Raw genomic sequence first — 20,380 nt, 5'->3', positions numbered from 1 at the left:
TAACAATTTGGGACTAACTAACCAAACTGTATTCTGTAGTGGCTGAAATTACATGTACATCATGATGGTGCATCATAATTATATATTATGCTGACTGGAACATTGTCCATTTATACAAAATCCTACTGTTTTCATCAGGGGTGTCTGGTCAGATAATGAAAGTCAGCTACTCACAAAACCTTGAACTGAACAGAATTAAAGATTAGTACTATTATCATGCAATGCATCAATGAAAAAGAGGTGAAGCTTGTAGGAGAAGATTCCACTGTTTATCAGGGAGAAGAAAGAGCATTTGGTTCACCATTAAACTATAAGACATTTTTTTGAATGGCAAGTTTTTGAGTAGATTTATGTGAGCAAATTTCAAAATGAGAAATTGGGCAGCAGCAGGATGTTACACCTATGTTCTCCACAGAATATTCCACTAAGGAAGGGGAATAATTTTTGAATAATTAAGGAGGACAACTGACATAAAGAAAAAAAAAAGGAAATGCTAGTTCTTGACAGCAAACTAAACACTTGAGTAGGAAATGATTTCTAGACATAAAGAAATGTTAAAGGAAAATTTGTAGAAAAGAGAAAGGTGAATGCTAATTGTATATATACCTAGATTGGTGAAAGAATTAATAATTGTGGTGGGTACGAATGAATTGAAAGGTGATAAATTTTTTATGAGAGAGGACTTGAAAGTATTGTTAAAGGTAGTGAAAGAAAAGAGTGACAGAGTTAGAATGGTTAGTCTGTTGCCGCGGTATGACAGAGAGGAGTTTAGGAGGAGGGCCATGATCGCAAATGACATTACGCGTAGGTTATGCAGACGGTGTGGTGTGGAATTCGTGGACGTGTGGAATTGAAGTTGTATCGCAGGATAGTGAAAGGAGCTCATTTGAGGCTATTTGGTGTGAGATTGAGACTGGCAGAATAAAATATATAGTTGGGTGCTGCTATAGACCAGGTGATGGAATAGATGGTGGAGATAGTATGCATAGGGAAATTGATGAAATGAGTGGAAGGAGGGTAATTATTATGGGGGATTTCAACTATGGTAACATTGATTGGAAGGAGGAGAGGGCACGTGAGGAAGGAAAAGGATTTTATTCAATTCTTAAGGGATAACTATCTGAGACAGCATGTAATTGATAATACTAGGGGTGTGAGAGAGCTTGACCTGGTAATAGCATCTGAGAATTTGACTGTAATGAATATGACCATGTTGCCACCTATTGGTGAGAGTGATCATAAGGTCTTGACCTGGGAAGTGGCTAAAGGTGTGGAATTTTCGTTTAAGACAGGGTATATGTGGAATTACCGTGCTGGCAAGTATGACAAGCTTAGGAGATTGCTTGGATCAGTGCCATGGCATGTACAACTGCAAGGGCTGGATGTCGATAGAGCATGGGAAGTGGTCAAGGAGCATTTACAGGAGGTAATGGCTGATTGTATACCTAGGGTCCGAATAGTAAAACAAGTAGGGGTTAAATGGATGAATAACACCATTAAGCTTGAGCTGCAAAAAAAAAGAAACAACTGTGAAGGGAATTTAAAGAAAGGGGTGACCTGCAGGCACACGAAAGGTATAAAGTGCAGGCCAGAAAGGTAACGAGTGTGGTAAAAAAAGCAACAGCGGATTATGAAAGGAAACTAGCTTTGCAAGCAAAAGAGAATCCCAAACAGTTCTTTCAATATGCTGCAAGCAGAAAAAAACTGTACACGGCAAAATGATTTTAAGGAATGACGATGGTAAGGAGGTCACTGAATCAGTCGATATAGTGGAGTTACTGAGCGCGCACTTTGCAAAAGCATATCATCCAGGTGGTGACATTGAAAAAATGAAGGAACCATTAGTTTATATGGGAATAGTGATGAATGAAGTGGAGGTGACTAGTCTATTACAGAACCTTAATGTGAACACATCTGTGGGATTGGATGGTATACCGGCACGGGTCTTGCGTGAAGCAGCTAAAGAATTATCAGTGCCCTTGACCATGTTGTTTAATCTGAGTCTCAGGTCTGGTTTAGTCCCGAAGATGTGGAAAGAGGGGAAAATAGTTTCACTGCATAAAGGAGGATCCAAGACTACGGTTGCAAATTACCGACCGATCAGCATATCAGGAGTCGTTGTCAAGGTCTTAGAGAAAGTAGTCAAGGGAAAAATACAGGAATGGATTGATGAAAACGAGATACTGTACAGGGGACAGCATGGCTTTGTGAAGGGTAGATCATGCTTCAGTAACTTGCTCAAGTTTTATAACAAGGTGATGGCTGAACTGGATAAGGGAAATGGGTTTACAGTGATATTGCTGGACCTGGCAAAGGCATTTGACAGGATACCACATGGAATACTAATCCGTAAACTACAACATATGGGAATGGATATAGGATTGGTGAGATGGATAGGTGGTTGGTTGATGGAGAGATATCAAAGAGTAGTTTATTCAGGAGTAGAGTCCAAAAGATGGCCTGTGACTAGTGGTGTGCCGCAGGGTTCTGTTCTTGGACCACTGCTGTTTAATCTGTTCATTAACGATATAGGGAAGGATCTAAGTGGAACAATTCATTTGTTCGCTGATGATGCAAAGTTGGGTAGGGCAATAGTGAATGCAGAAGATGTCAAAGTCTTGCAGGATGACTTAGATAGACTGGAGTTCTGGGCTAAGGAGAATGGATTTCAATTTAATCTGACAAAATGTAAGGTTATGAATTTTGGGGTGAAAAGATTAGCAGCAGTATACCACATTGGTGGAACTGCACTCCAAGAGATTGATGAGGCCAGGGACTTGGGAGTGTTGGTGGATAGGGAGATGAAGTTTAGGAGGCACATTGCAAAAGTAGCTAAATCAGCTCATCAACTCACTTTGTTGTTGAAAAATACCTTGACGAGCAGAGACAAGCAAGTTATTGTACCTCTGTACCGAGCCTTGATAAGACCTCATCTCGACTACTGTGCCCAGATTTGGTCACCTCGGTTCCTTCTTGATGGGGGAGGAGGTGGAGAGGATGCAGAGGCGAGTGACTAAGATGATAACACTTCTATGGAATGAACCATATGAGAACAGGTTGAAGATTTGCGGGTTGCAGAAACTAGTTGATAGGCAGAGGAGGGGAGATATGATTGAGACATTCAAATTGCTAAAGTTATTCTATAGGATTAATTCAGAGGATATTTTTGAGATCAGGACTGGTGGTGGGAGAACTAGGGGACACCTATGGAAGCTGGGCAAGAGTGTGGTTAGCAGGGGTCTTAGAGCTGGGTTCTTTACTTTTAGAGTGGTAAATGAGTGGAATAAGCTGCCAGAGTCTGTTTTGGGTGCTATGACGGTGAACGAGTTCAAGACAAGGATATATATATGATATATATATATATATATGATAGATACTGTGAGAATGTAATCGCATAGTTGTGTGGACATGATATTTAGGGCCTCCCTCGATGAGTCTAACGTCTAAGGACTCCTGGAGTCGCCCGAAATAATAATAATAATAATAATAATAATAATAGATTATACTAATGAATACCAAATAATTAAAATTTGATATTTATTAGTACTATGGACTTCTTTGGGAATGGACCTTATCAGTGATTGCATCATGTTCTAGTACAAATATTTACATAAATTCAGGATAAATGAAAGCTTCTCAATTTTTCAGATGTGAACTATGGATTGAAATATATAAATATTAGGAAAAGTGAAAAATATTTAAAACACAAACTTAACCTTACAGACCGAATGCCAAAGTCTAAAGAAAATATTGCTTGCAGCCAGAGAAGCAAATGTAATGAACTTTTTTGTAAGGATAGAAAGAAAAAAAAAAATCCATTCTTTCCTTCATTGTTCCACAGTAATTAGCATTTATTGTGTAAAATTATAAAGAAAAACTGTATTAGAGCACTTTACTTTTAAGATAAGCCTGAACTCTGGTGAGGGAAGGGGATAAAAAAAAGAGAAAAGTAAAAATAGACTAAATAAAAAGTAATTAAATAAGTTAACATCAATCACTACTAGTTAGGATTTAGTTCTCTATAGTCCTGTTATTTTTTGTTCTGTTCATTGTCTCTGGGGGTCACTGATTAAATATTCATCTATATTTATATAATTATAGGACTTTAGGCTATCCTGTATCTCTTCTGTTCCATCTTTGTTACTGAAGTGTGCCTACACACTTCAGTAACAATAATATTGGCATGTGTTTAATACCCGTGTATTAATCCTTGACGATGACAATTTAACTTTGGCAAAATATAGGAAGTAATGATTAAATATTTTTAATTATTCAGTCTACATTGTCAATTTCCTTAAACACCACAGTGCTAAACACAAGGATCTATATTTCTGTTCTTCCTTGCTTTTTTATTTGGAGAATTTTAGAGTTCTATAGTCCTGTTCTTGTGTACCTTACATGATACATTGGTTGCAGATAGGCCTTCAATGTCCAAAGGATTTAGAATTTTGTTCTTTTCTGTAGTTTAAATCCCCATAATTATTACTTGGCTTGCATAATTCCCTTGCATTCCATGGCCTTTAGCAAGCTGTGGAATTCACTGTTGTAGCAGCAGTCAACTATATATTTTGTCTTGTGCTGTATCTAACACCAGATAGCCTCAAATGCACTGCCTGTCAAATCTCTTGTTATCCCCCCCCTTTTTTTAAAAAAAAAATAAATGTATGATTGCCTGCAATTATTTCCTTACTTTGTACAAAATCATTGGAAAGTTAATATGCCAGCCTGGTTGGCCGAGTGGTTAGCATATCTGCTCTCCAGCCAAAAGACTGTGGGTTCGAATCCTGCCATGGGCATGGATGTTTGTGATTGTCTGTGAAAATGGTAGTGGTCGGCTGTAGATGGCATTGGTGTAGATGAAGTGTAGCTGATGAAGGTAGTTGCAGTTGGTGGAAAGTTGTAGAGTAGGTGCCCTCCCTCAATGACTCTTTGGACTCCATGGAGGTCATACATAATAATAAATCTGATGCTCAGTTCAGAAATTAATCTTAATTCTTGACTATGTAGATGATATTATCCTTTTAAATAACTTTGCTACAAGTCTTTAAGATTTTTGACCAAAGTAAATAAGTGCTATGATACATTTGATATGAAAATGTATTTACAAAGATGTAAACATAGTTATGAAAAAAAAAAACATTGTGTCAGCATATTCTCACTAGCAAAACTGTTGAATAGGTAAAATATTTTAACTTTTACACAGTTTTTCAGCAATGATTGGAAACTATTTATAGAAATGGATGATAGTAGATACAAGTGGTATGTATGTTATGGCAAGGACCAGAACATGAAGATTAGGAGTAACAATAAAAGAGTATTCATACCAATTTTTAATCAAGGATATGAGGTTGGATTAAAACTAAAATGTTTGACCACAGGTTGGAAATCACATATCAGAGTTCCAAGGAAATTAGAAAAGTGAACAGATGGTTTATAGAACCATATTAAGATATATAAAAAGAAATTGATAGTAATAATCAACAGTGTGGAAGCAGGCCTAATCTAAAATGATATCATTTGGGGTGGGATAGCAAAGATGGCGAGTAAAAGCTGGCCTAGTTGGCTGAGTGGTTAGCATATCTGCTCTCCAGCCAAAAGGCTGCGGGTTCAAATCCTGCTGTAGGCATGGATGTTTATGATTGTCTGTGAAAATAGTACTGGTAGGCAGTAGATGACACGGTTTGAGTGGTGGAAATGGAGAGTTGTAGAGTTAGAGGTGCCCTCCCTTGATGAGTCTTTGGACTACTTGGAGGTATCATGTAATAATAATAATAAAAGAATCCAGACACAGATATAATTGGATTGATGAACTTATGAATGCTTTGGAAGATCAAAATGTAAAATGTCAGTGTATAGTTCAACATTGAATTTGCCAAATTATCTGCTTCCTTCTCTCCATTCGGCCTCCAGAAGAACTACAACCTATAAGCATTAAAAAAAAAAAAAAAAATCATTCCACCTTACTCCGGATCAAACCATTGTAAAGTTCTATAAATTAAAGATACCAAAAAATTATATACTTGGTTTAATCCTTTATCCAAGTGTAGGCAAACAAAGTTTGTGCCTGAAGTATTTTCGGAACTGGGACAGCTCATGGTAAAGGTGGTATGACTTCTCATCACTTGCCTTAGTATCTCAAAGATGTGCTTTGGATTATGGGATATTAAGACAAGTGATAAAAAGTCACACTACCTTTATCACAAGTTGCCCCAGTCCTGAAAATACTCCAGGCCCAAACTTTGTTTGCTTACACTTAGATAAAGGATTAAACCAAGTATATCATTTCTTGGTATCTTTAATTTATAGTATAAATTTTACTATAAAAATTTATAGTAAAAATGTTGAAAGTGGAAAAACTTTCAACAACATTGTGAAGTTCTCTTTCATGTTTTTTGTGAAAATGAGAAAAGTCAGTTCCATGTTTAGTTGTTATTCAGTTCAGAAGTGATCTGATTCCAAGAGACATTGCACCTTATCTCTTCATGTGCATTTATAGGAAGATAAGCTTATGTTGCTGAGACAAACACTCTCTTGCTTCTGTAGGTAAAAATAAATAAAAACAGGCTTAGCAAGTTCCTCCCAATTACAATCAAGATTTAGACAAGTCTCTTTCTTAGGTGAGTTAGGAAGAATGGAACTACTAGGCCATGGAATTTCAACAGTTCTGATTAAATAATTTTAATTGCAAGCTTAATTTTCAGAGGGCCAATGGTAACAAAGCAGTTCATGAGCTGAATGCTAGGTTTCTCTGTTAGGTAATACAGACAGTCCCCAGGTTACAAAAAAGATACATTCCTGAGAACGTCTTTAAGTTGGATTTACACTTAACTAGGATCCCTGATGAACAGCACATATGGTAATAATAATATTATTACCCCTGTGCTAGCCTAGAGCATAAAGATGCTGTGCCAATGTACTACTTACAGCAAGTGAGTTTGGTTACATGCACGGAAGAAAGTACCAAAATATTTATTTAATTATTAATTACCCTTATGAAGAGACTTGGGAGTCCATTCATAAGTACGGAACGGCATAAGTCATTTCGTCCGTAACCAGGGACCGCCTGTATATAATTATTCATCACTTATAAAGTACCTTTGTAATTTTCATTTCAGCTAAATTATTTTCACTTAGTTAAGAACATTTTCTCAATGTAAATAATCAATAATTACATTTCTTAACTGAAAAATACAGCAGAAGGCCATCACCACCATGGTATTAGCCATCTCTTTTACTATATTATCACTTGGCTAGGTCTTGCTGATCACATGGTAAGAATTATTTTGAAATTGTTTTTTTATTTTAAAATATTTAGTTTCCATAAAGATTATTGTTTTTTTAAAAAAAACAGTAACCGCTATGGAAACCTCTCTAGATATATAAAGATTTAGAACCAAACACAGGATTTTAAGCTTGAAAAATATGCTTTAAAAATGTCTCTTTATAAATGTAACCATCTTAAGATTCTTTAACCATAGATTCTTAAATGGTATGCTTCAGTATATCTTAAAAATAAGTTGCTTGTTAAATAACTTAAGGAAATTACAATGTACAAAGGATATAAATTAAATTAAAATTTAATCTATATTTCCAATATTTTGGCAACATCACATTGCCATCTTCACAGGAACTTAAAATAAAGACACATGCATGCAGGCACTACACACAGTAAATGAGGACAAAGCAGGAAGCTATTGTTTCTCCTAAAAGTCCTGATGGACTTTTAGGAGAAACAATATGTTCAACAATTGGCTGAAGGAGAAATCTTCAGCCCAACAATTGGCTGTTGGGCTGAAGGTATGATATGAGTCTACCAAATTTGGGGCAGTCTCATGCAACCAAATTTGTTGAGGTTTGGTATGTTTTTTAGGGCAGAGGCTGATTCCATGAATAGCCTTTCAAATTTGAATTCACAGCGGTGTATTACCGTGGCTTTCTTCCACTGTATTTTGTGGCATGAATTCAGAGCATGGTCTGCAAGACCAGAGTGTTTGCTACATCCGGTTTCACCAGTCTGGTGAAACTGGATGTAATCCTTGTGTTCTGAAATTCTGATATTCGCTGTCCTGCCTGTTTGGCCAAAGTAGGACAGCTTACAGCTGCAAGGGACCTGGTATACACCAGGTAGGTCTAGGGAAAGTGGTTGGTCTTTACTGGAGCGGATAAGGGACGCCAATTTTCTATACGCTCTATAACATGAGATCATGTTTTTTTTAGGATTTTAGTAATTTTTTCCGAGGTGCCTCGTATGTAGGGAATGGTGATGGATTTAGAGTAATCCTTGTTGTGAAAGGAGGGGGTTGTGGTTTACTGGTTTCAATTTTTTTTTGGGGGGGGGGGGTAGCCATTGGCTGAGAAAGTGTTGAGGATGTGGTTGTTTAGTTCTGTGGTTAGAGCATTGTCATTTGAACAGATAAGTTTGGCCCTATTGTGTAGTGTCTTAATGACTCCATATTATTGTGAGGGTGGGGGGATTGTTGGTGAATGTATCTGCCAGTATGGGTGTGTTTTCTATAGACAGGGAAAACCAAGGTTCCATCAGGCTGTCAGGTGACTAGTGTATCTAAGAAAGGAAGGCGGTTGTTTTTTTCTTCTTCCAGGGTGAATTTGATTCTGGGGTGTTGGTTGTTTAAGTGCGTTAGGAAGAAGAGGAGTGCATCGTCAGAGCCATGTGTCCAGATAGCGAACACATCATCAACATAGCGAAGCATATGGTTGGTTTTTGTGGGGCAGAATTTAAGGCTTTCTCTTCAGAAGTCTCAATAAAGAAGTTGGCCAAGGGTGGGGAGAGAGGTGAACCCATGGCTGTCCCCTCTATTTGTTTGTAGAATTTTTCTTGCCAAATGAAATAGCCTGAGTTCATTGTGAACTGAAATAGGGCTGAGATATCGGGAGGAAATTTAGCTTGGATTAGCTCTTAGGTTTCTTTGAGTGGGACATTTGTGAATAAGAAGGGGACATCAAAACTGACCATTATGTCATATGTTGGAGTGTAAGGTTTTCTATGCTGGCTTTGAAGTGGGCTGAATTTTTTATGTGTGATGGTGTGTGAATGCTTTGGCCAAATGTTTAGCTAATTTGTATGTGGTGGAATCAATGCCATCCACTATGGGATGTAATGGCACATTTTCTTTATGTATTTTTGGGAGTCCATATATATGAGGTGGGGGGTATGGAGTTAAACAGTTTTAATTTGTTAGTGACTTCTACAGGCCAAGAAGTGACCTTCTTAAGGAGCCTGTGAAGTTTTTTAATTTGTGAGTTGGTGTGATTGTATTCAATAGGGAGATAAGTAGCCCGATCTAATAGAGCATTAAGCTTACCTGTGTTTGTTCGTTTGTTACCTAAATTCAAATTTGAAAGGCTATCATGGAATCAGCCTCAGCCCTAAGAAACATGGCAAACCTCAACAAATTTGGTTGCATGAGACTGCCCCAAATTTGGGAAACATTTATCAGAAGAACTTCAGCCCAAAGTCCAAGAACTACCAATATAGCCCTCCAGGGGGCACCATCAGGACTTTAGGAAAACGGTAGCTTCCTAGCTTCGGTTCTCATTTGCTGTTATGTAGTACTTGTGTGCACTTGTCTTTATATTAAGTCCAAGAAGATGGCAACATGACGTTTGTCGAAATATCGGAAAAATACATCAGAAGACTTTCAGCACAACGGCCAAGAATACCTGCATAGCCCAGTAGGGGGCACCATCATGACTTTTAGGAGAAACAATAGCTTCCTGCTTCGTCCTCATTTACTGTGTGTAGTGCACGTCTTTATTTTAAGTTCCCGTGAAGATGGCAACGCGATGTTGCCGAAATATTGGAAATGTAGATTAAAGTTTAATTTAATTTATATCCTTTGTACGTTGTAATTTCCTTAAGTTATTTAATAAGCATGTATAACCAATGTCTAAGCCTTTCTACGAGAATTAAAAATAAGTTATTTTTCACAAAACATCTTTGTAGTATATTTGGAAGAATAATGCATACTTGTTAGTTAAAAGGAATAGGATACAAGTAAAATTTATGGGGATATTTTACCTCTTTCAGGAATCTAGTTGCAAGATATGGCAATGGGATTAATTACCCTTTCCAAGGATAATTAATCCCATTGCTATATCTTAAATTACATTTCAGAACATCAAGTTACTTGGTCTTAAGAGGCTGGCTGTTCAGTATATGCAGGAATTATAATTTTTATTATTGCATGGGAATCTCAAGAGACTTAAAAAATTTTTCAAAAGACGCCCACACTATCCATACATATTATCTGTCATGCCTCTCCTTGAGCACATCTACTGAAAGAGCACTCATAACAAAATTTGGCACTTGATTTTTCAAGAACTAAGTAATCCAATGAGGTACTTTGGTAACTTTTATAATCTTCTTGTTTTAATCTAGTCCTGATTTTTATTTTATTTATTTTGTTTTTTATGTTGCTCCAACTCAAAAAAGGTTAATTGGAAATCTATAGTACATTTTGTACTGTGGGTGGACTAATGATATTTTTTTCTATTTTTATCAATTATATATATATATATATATATATATATATATTAGCTAAAAAACTACCATTACTCTTATTCCAGTATCTTCCAAAATGCAGAACACATCTCCTTGCAGATATGTTGAGTTTTTATTGAAGTCTCTTCAGTGGGAGCCAGGCCCAGTGGTGGAGATACCAGGTAGAAGCAATAGCGAGGTGGAATAGGAGTAATGGTAGCTTGGTCCACCTTTGCTGCGAGTTGCCTGGTGTTGTACTACCTTACCCCAGTAAGGTAGTACAACACCATTATCAGTCCTGAAGATATTTTCAGGCACAAACTTTGTTTGCTCACACTTGGATAAAGGATTAAGCTAAATTTATTATAGTCTAACCAAGTGAAAAATAAACTTTCAACATCTTTCTCTAAAGATGTTGAAATCTTTAGAGAAATCATCGTCATTGGGACCTGGCTCCCAATGAAGAGACCTCAATAAAGGTCAAAACTAGTCTGGGTAGTGACCAGTCCCTTAATGCATAACATTGTACATATCCGCAAGGAGATGTGTTTTGCATTTTGGGAGATACTGGAATAGGAGTAATGGTAGCTTGGTCCACCTTTGCTGCGAGGTGCCCAGTGTTGTACTACCTTACCCCAGTAAGGTAGTACAACACCATTATCAGTCTTGAAGATATTTTCAGGCGCAAACTTTGTTTGCTCACACTTGGATAAAGGATTAAACTAAATTTATTATATTGCTATACATTATGGGCAGGATCACTACACATACTGGTTTCACCGTTATTGAGGTCTCCTTAGTGGGAGCTAGACGGAAAGGTCATCTGAAACATGCAAGAGTTTTGGACATGTGAGCAACATTCAAAAGGAGGTGTGCTTTGCATTATAGGATATAAGGCAATTGATACAAAGTCAACAGTCTCTGTATTCAGGTAGCCTAGTTGTGAAGATACTTCATGTGCATACTTTGTGTGTTCACACTTTGGTATAAAATTAAAACAAGAATATAATTTGTCTATTATAATTTATTTGATAACCAAGCAAAAAAAACTTTCTACGACTATCTCTGATCTAGAGCATTTCAAAATATTGGTGATACATCATTTAATGAAATGTGGGGCTGAGGAGATCTCATCAACACCTACAACAAAATCAATATTAAAGCAACTGATATAACCACAAGAAAGAACATACGAGGATATAAGAATATAAGAACATAAGTTATCTTCATAACTCTGCTTCTAGTATGTTATTTCTTGATATCGGTTGCTTTAATATAATTTTCATTCTAAGTAATTATCAGAACTTATCAGCCTTCCATCTCCCTCCCTCTTGTACTTGTATATGACATTCTGACTTCTGCAGAAGTCACCATTACTGAGGTTTCCCGCTGAGGAGATCCTAGTAATGGTGGTCTGGGTTTTGATCTTTTCAATGATGTCTAGCAATCTATATGATAAGAGCCTCTGTAGCTCAGTCAGTATAGATGAAACTCTTTGGTCAGAAAGACCTTGGTTTGATTCCCATCAGTGACTTGAGAAACCTTTATCTGGTCTCTTTCGACGAAAGGTGAGTTAGCTAGTCTCATACAGAGAGAGGGTTTTTTTTTTTCCCCACCTGGAAACTCAGGTGTAGTCCCCTAGAACAAGCAAACTGGCCCTGTGAACACACAGATTACAGTCGTGAATATTGCCTAGGGAATGCAGCAATTAGTGATGAACTGGCTGCATCAAATCCATCATTAAACCCCTCATTGGCGGGGGGGGGGGCTCTCTCCGACCTAAAGGGATGGATACGATCAATCAATCAATATATATGATGTGCAAACTTTGTTTACTCAAGCTTGAGTATTGGATTAAAACAAGAATATAATTTCTTATCTATTATAATTTACTTAATGACCAAGCAAAAAGTACTTTTTACCATAAATCTATCCTTGTAAGCATTCCACAGATCATTCACTCCTGGTTCCTCTCCACCACTTCTTCATTACTACTACTTCAAAATGTAGCTATATCAAAGTACTGTACTTCCTTATTTCCGATTGTTAATGTGCCTTTCATGAGCTAAGTAATACTTGGGAGGTACTTTTGTCACTTTTGAGTCACTTTTGTAGTATTCCTTCTGATCTTCAGCTCCTTATTCCACAGATATCCCCAAATCCCTAGCTTCCTCAATTTTCTGGAGTACAGTTCCATCATCATACACAGCTTGTAATCTTATTGTTCCAAAACATGACTTTGCACTTTTCCAGATTAAACTTGCCCCATTATCTCTTGTCTATTCTATCAATACATCAGCGATAGCAGGAGTATTTTCTCCTGGAAAATCGGTTTTTCATCCTGTACAGACAAATCGTGCCTTAGAACACACACAATTTACAGATAAAAAAAATACTGTTGGTGGTGGTGATGAGGGACAGTAGATGGTGTTGGCAGTTGTGTGTAGTTGGAGAAGTAAGTAGTAGGAGAAATGATTAGATGTGTATAGTAGAGTGCCCTCCTGCAATAAGTCCTTGGAGATGTGACATAATAATAATATTTAAATCATTCTGAAACTACATCAGTGTGATTAATTGTTATGCTACTCAATTTTGCATCATCAGCAAACAACTGAATATTTTCCTGTATAATCTGTAAATTAAATACCAGATTCTGCTCTTCCATATACTGCTGGGATTCTGCTCATCCTTCTATCAGTCCATAAGCCACTCTCATATCTATATCACCAGCTTCGTTTCCATCTCTATTTGCTCTATTTTTTATAACTGTTTCTATGTGGTATCCTGTGAAAATCCAGATGTCATGTAGCTATTCTCTTTATCCAACTCAACTGTTTTTCTATTATAAAAGCTAAGTAAATTACTAAGATATAACCTGTCCTCTGGCTTTAACAGGCCTTTAAGGCCAACAACCTTCTAAGCATGCTTGGATTTTGTAACCGAAGTACGAGGATAGGATGGTCACCCCCTATGCCTCTAAGTATTCCTGGCTGTATCCCTCTGTGTTCACGGGGCCGATTTGCCTGCTTGCGGGATGAAAAACCCCAGATAACTGGTGGAAAAACCCTGCTGTCCACGCCCAAGACCAGCTAACTTGGCTGAGGAAGATCCTTTAGCTCCTCACATTGGCGACGGAAATCGAAACTAGGACACTCCTTCCCCAGGCATATGGTTGCAAAGCGCAAAGCCACTAGGCTAACTGCACGGACTAAGATATAACCTGCTCTTTACAAAATCGTGCTACCCCACATAGAGTATCATATTTTTATCTTTCCAATTCTGAATTTTATTTTTGACCAACTTCTCAAATACTTTAATCAATAATGCAGGAATAGTGGTTAATGTATAATTCACCACTTGGTGCTTCTTTTATGCATAAAATAATTTTGTCTTCTTCCCTTGGGACTTTACCAGAGTTGAGACTTAACATTGCCATTCTTTTGCACATTCTTGTAATATGCAGGCTGATGTCCCATCCAATCCCATGCCATAGATGAATTGGAAGTATTTGAAATATTTAAGAATTAAAATTTCAATGCAAATATGGCCTTGCGATATGGGCTGCTTTCCTCTCAACCTAATGACTTATCTGCTCACCTTTCTTATATACTCTTCAAATTTTCTTTTTTTCTCAGCTCCTGCTTAATGAAACCACTGATTCATCTAACTCCTACCTGATTTATCCTCCTGATCTTCAGTATACAATGTGATACTGTTTATTTTAGACACCCTTTCACCATCCTCTCATGCACTGCTAACATCCTTCCCTTTCAGATTCTTATGCTATGACAGTGCTTCAAGCTGCATCTTAAGTCTTTCATATTCACCTACTTTTCAGTTGCATATATTTATATATATATATACCTTTAACTAAAAATTCTCCCAAGCAACCTCCCAAGTCAACACTGCATGATCACTCCCCCGTTTGAAGCCATGGTACCATGACTCTCTTGATTATGGACAGATTCTCTGATGCTATCACCAGATCCAGCACTCTCAAACTCTGATTCCCCTCTATCACATGCTGTTTCAAGTAATCATCTGTTAGTAGGGGAAATAAATTCCATTTAATTTTCATCATATGATCTTCCTCCATCCAGGCTGTCTCCATTGTTGAAATCCTCGTAATAATTACTTGTCATGCTAGTTTGCCAGTACATGTCATCGACATCTTCCCCTATACCCTCTGGCTTGTGCAGCAACCAAATGAATATTTTGCATGTTATCCTCTGTGTTAAATCAGATAGCATCAAACACACAGGCCTGATTTCTATCTTCCTGGTGATCTCCTCTTTTTTGCAGTTTATTTGCTGTCATTAACTATATGCTTTCCCCCATCCTATCATTCTTATCCTCCATGATAATACTATATCTTTGTTCATGTAAAATTCTTCATGGACAATTCATTGTGGGGAAAATTGAAATAATATTGTAATGATATTGAAATAATATTGTACAAAAAAAAATGAATGCAAAACAAGAAATATTTTAGAAATTATAGTTTCTTTCTGTATAACTGTAAAAAAGTATAAGTGCATGCTCCCAAAGTGAAATACATAGTTAATTCTTTTGTGAACAATTTCTTTGTTTCATAAAATACTACTATTTGAAAATAAAACGAAGACTAATATTTCAGCAGAAGATGGGAATTTTGCCTCAAGCTGATTTAACATCATCATGAAAGGATTTGTGTAATTTTGGCATCATTCTCTTTAATATACTTACTCAGAGATGCACAAAACAGGGCTAGTTTTGTATTAAAAAAAAAAAAAAAAAATTAATAATAATACCTCATTTAGAGTCTATATTATCTAAGTAAGAAAAAAAATTTTAAGAAATAAACAGAAATTAGGCCACTTGCCTGGAACTATCCTGTCCTGTCTGTCCAAAATACTGGATCTCACATTGACAGGCCATTTTGCTTCAACATAAGAAGTAGCAACAATACATCAACATAATTGGTGTTACTGAAACAAAGAATTAAAAACAGGAGAATTCTTATAAATGACAACTACAAGATGTTATATTCAGGCAGTAATGATAAATGAAAGGAAGGAATAACTATAATATTTAATACTTAAACACACATAAAATTTTGGATTGGTAGGCAGTTTCAAGTAATGATGTGAGAAAACTTTAAAAAATAAATGGACATTCAGATTTATTTGTGCCTTTAGTCTGATTGGTTCTACTTCAGAAATGGAGTAATTTTTTGAGTCATTAGAGAAGCCAGCTGACATAAAGAAAAAGTTTATCCTTGTTGGAAATCTAAACTTAAGTTCACTGGCAGATATTACACTGAGTGGCAAGGTGTTCCTAATAAAGTGACCACCCAGTGTATACACCAAAATTCTGCTGATCATTCCTTTTCAAAATCATTGACATATTTAGCAGATTTTAATTCTTAATCATTCTACTCTGATGGTTGTCACAATAGTACATTATTATGTGACCTCTCCAGGGAGTCTTCGATGGACACCCCATTGAGGGAAATATAGGATAGGAACATTAAGTTCCTATCCTATATTTCTTATGTTTCTGAACTGTCCAGCAGAATTTAAGAAATTTCATTTGATACTTACATTTTTTTCTGTCAACAGAATTTCTAATTTCGTGCTGGTGACCCCAGAACAAACTATTTGGTACTGTTCATGTTGGAGGTTTAATGGAATATTATCAGCACTGAGAAAGGATTAAAACTAATTTTAATACTTCAAATATTTCATCTCCGTCACAGAGACATCTTCGGGGATTACAAAAAACTTTTTGCAACAACATACACACACACACAAATATAATACTATTGTGAGTGAAATTAAAGTCCTATCTAAGCGGTGTGCCCTCTATGGGCATTTGCAGGTGGCCTAGGATGTAAAGAGGGATCCCTGATAATTAATGTTTCCCAAATTTTGGAAATTTAATGCAACTATATTTGTTTAAATTCAGTTGATTCCTGAGTGCTGATGCAGATTCAAAGAATAGTCTTTCTTTTTTGAATTTACTGTGGTGGAGCATGGTGGTTTTTTTTCCCCAGGAGATCCTTGCAGACCATGTATCCAAAACATGGTCTGCAAGGCCAGATTGACCATAATCGTGATTGCAGATGTATGACTTGTGTTCTTCTAACCGGATGGTTGCTGATCTGCCTGTCTGTCTGAAGTAAGCCAATAAGCCAGTCCAAACTGTGCCTATAAACTGGCTAATTTCATCCTCATTAAATTCTTGAAATGTCTACCCTCGGATGTACAGGATATTATAATAGTACTACATGAAAAAGTTACATTATTACTAACTTTCAATCAACAATTTTCCTCCCAATAAATCTGCTGATCTCTCAAGACTCCAACATCATCAGATCTTATATTTCTGTCTTCTAAAACACTTTTTGACTGTGTCAATCTTCCCATATCTTGGTCTTCTTCTGGGACCTTTTTCCTGCCAACCTAGCAAAGAACACTTATTCTGTTAATCTTCCCTCTCCCATTCTGTGAAAGTGACCATCCCACTTGAGATTAACTCTGCTCAGACATTTCTGAATGCTAACAATTGCAAGTTCATTCTTAATATTCTGAAAGTACTAGTGGTGGTAGGTGGTGGTAGATGATGAAGATTGGTGGAGTAGTGAGACGAAGAGTTGTAGAGTAGATGCCTTCCCTCGATGAGTATTTGGACTCCCTGGATATGTGATGTAATAATAATAATAATATCCTCATTTTTAATAAGATACTGCCATTTATGCAATCCATTCATTCCCCTATCTTTCTCAGAAATTTCATATCTTTGGTTTCAGTCTTAGATTGAGTATTTTCTTTTTAACCCAGCACTCAGTTCCATAAGTTAAAATTGGTTTGAACACCGTCTTGTGAACAGCTAATTGAGTGTTTTGACTAATTTCTTTCTTATTCCATATAAATTTATTCAGATGACTTCCTACCATACCAACTTTACTAATTCTGTTGTCTGCTTCAAAATTTAGTTTGCCATCTTAACTAAAAATTGTGCCTAAATAGTAAGAATGTTTTACTTGTTCTGAGGGTTCTTCATTCAAGATTCAGTTGGTTTTCACTGTTTCTGCCTATTTTTAGTGTCTTTGTCTTTTGATTGCAGACTTTCATACCAAATATATCATCATCATCATCACTTTCCTGATATGTTCCTTCAAGGTGTGTTCAGGCTACTATGGCAGTACTACATGAATAAGTTTACATTATTAATACTCTATTTTCAACAGTTTTCTTCTAAATTAGTCTATTACTTGTCAGAATTCCATTATTATCATATCTAACATTTCATTCTTCTAAGGCACTTGTGATTGAATCAATCCAACTAGACCTTGGTCTTCCTTTAGGTCTTTTCCCTACTGACCTGACAAAGAATACTTGTTTTGCTAATATTTCCTCTCCCATCCGGTTTAAGTGACTATACCACCTTAGATTAGCCTTGTTAACACTTTCTTGAATGCTAACCATGTCAAGTTCCTTCCTAATGTCTTCATTTTTAATGATTCTGCCATTGATGCCATCTGTTCACTCCCTTAATCTTTCTCAGAATGCTCATATCTGTGCTCTCTAATCTTTGATTAGAGTGCTTTATTTCTAACCCAACTCTCCGATCCATAATAAAAAAATAAAAAATATAAAAAAATGTAACGCCATCTTGTATACTGCTTAGTTTAGTGTTTTGGCTAATTCTCTCTTATTCCATATAAATTTATTCAACTGGCTCCCCATACCATCTTTGCTTATTCTGTTGTCTATTTCCATGTTTAATTTTCTATTTCCATATTCACTCCATCTTTGGTGTGTTAAGGCTTAAGTGCTGGGAGGACATGTTGGAGGTTTAATGGAATATAGACAGCACATCAAAAAACTACCATACTGTGATGCAGCATGGTGGGTTTCTTTTCCATATCTTGTAAGTGGTATCCAATACATGATACCCCGAAACCAGATTGACCGTAGTAATGATTGCAGATGTAAGTTATGTGTTCATCTAAACAGATGATGGCTGGTCTCTCTTGTCTGTCCAAAGTATTCCATCTTGCAGGAATAGAGTACTTTATATACTATAGGAACTGAGAGAAAAGGGAGCTGATCTTTGGTAGAACAGATAAGGGTAGCAAGTTTCCAGTGGGGCATAAAGGCTATGCATAGGTGCAAAATCCTGACTATTTTTTCTGATGTACCCTGGACATAGGGGATAGTGATGGCATTACTGAAATCCTTCTGAAAGCCTAGGATTGGGAGCAGAGGATTGATTATATTTACACTACTATACTACTCCACTTGCAGTCATGTTCCTGCCATTGATATTCACCATAATTATTCCATAATTATTCTACATAATGCACTCTCTAGGATTATTTTGAACTCTTCTGTTATTTTCTTCTCATCATCCAATTTTGATTTATGATATATTACTTTTTTTTAACCTGTATTCTGGATTGCTCAAGCACCTCTCTCTCTCTCTTTCTATATATATATATATAGTCCAGTTTAATGAATTCTTCTCTCTTTCCATCCTGGAAAGAGATAAGAATTTATATAACATAATTTGTTATATAAACAGTGGTGTAGTGTTAAGTAAAGCTCATCTCCCAAGCACAAAAGACTACGTGTTCCACATGTCTTTCAGCTAGAAAGACAGTTTCATCCAATATATGTTATCATCGTCAAATTCCTGATATGTCCCCTTAAGGGATGCACAGGATATTATAATAGTAATACATGAAAAAGTTATGTCTGATCGGCAGTTTTTCTCCAAATTAATCTTAGATTCCAACATGATCAAATCCTATGTTTTCTGTCTTCTAAGACTTTCTCTGGATCTTATTCTTGCCAAACTGACAGATTAGCAAAACACTTGTTTTGCTAATCTTTCCCATTCTGTCTTAAGTGGCCAATCCATCTGAGATTAGCTCTGCTAACACATTCTTGAATACTAACAGTGTCAAGTTCTTTCCTAATATTTATTTTTAATACAATACTGTCATTGATGCCATCTGTTCACTCCTCTAATCTTGCTCAGAAATCTCATATCTTTGGTCTCCAGTCTTTTATCAAGTGTTTTATTTCGAACCCAGCTTCAGATCCGTAAGTTAAAACTGATTTGAACACTATCTTGTATACAGCTAATTTAGAGTTTTGACTAATTTCTTTCTTATTCCATATACATTCATTCAGCTGACTTCTTACCATATCAGCTTTACTAATTCTGTTGTCTGTTTTCATATTTAATTTGCCATCTCTAAAAATTGTGCTAAATAGCTGAAAATAATTTTACTTGTTCTATAGGTTCTCTCTTCAGGAGACAATTGATGTTTTCAATGTTCCTGCCAATTTTTAATGCTGATTTTCATACCAAACCTATTACAGCAGTTATTCAGTTTAGTCAGAAAATCCTGCAAACTTGCCCTGGATTTATTTAAAAGTATAACATCATCTGCATAAAGTAAAGAGCTTAGATTAACATCTCAAAATTTGATATCTGGTTTAATACCACTTTCCTTCATAATATGATTTATATAGATTATTTATGAATAACATGGAGATAATGTACACCCTTGTCACGCCTGACTTAACATAAAACTATCTTTCTGTAGCTCCTTCAATTCTAACTGCTGATCTACAGCTCAAATGGAGACTATGTATTGCTTGATATAATGTCCAATATACACCATATAACCTGAATGTTTTGAACAGTTTCCCTTTGGTACCTTGTCAAATGCCTTTTCCAGATATATGTCATTTAAAATGCATAAATCCCTTCAAACAAATATAGCATTAGTTTCAGTATTTAGGTCCTTTTCATACATTTTGTTTTTACTGCATGAAATCTTTTGGCATTGAATTCTGTGTCACAGATGCTAATTTTTATTTT

General features: G+C 36.2%; 1 protein-coding gene across 3 annotated transcripts in view; it reads left to right on the top strand.

Moving 5' to 3' along the window:
* LOC150107746 (proton-coupled zinc antiporter SLC30A5-like) overlaps nucleotides 1-20,380 on the top strand; it is a 271,156-nt gene that overhangs the window by 89,227 nt on the left and 161,549 nt on the right. For all 3 annotated transcript variants that reach the window (XM_090391508.1, XM_090391507.1, XM_090391506.1), the window contains one exon: nucleotides 7,195-7,271. In XM_090391508.1, the coding sequence (XP_090247634.1) occupies nucleotides 7,195-7,271 (77 nt within the window). The remainder of the gene's footprint in view (nucleotides 1-7,194; nucleotides 7,272-20,380) is intronic.

Source organism: Typopeltis vanoorti, chromosome 4 (assembly GCF_054136105.1).
Source record: "Typopeltis vanoorti isolate ZY-2024b chromosome 4, IOZ_Tvanoo_1.0, whole genome shotgun sequence".
In the NCBI taxonomy this organism is placed as follows: Eukaryota; Metazoa; Arthropoda; class Arachnida; order Uropygi; family Thelyphonidae; genus Typopeltis; species Typopeltis vanoorti.
The sequence above is the reverse complement of the archived record's forward strand: the minus strand, read 5'-3'. Positions and strand labels throughout refer to the sequence as shown.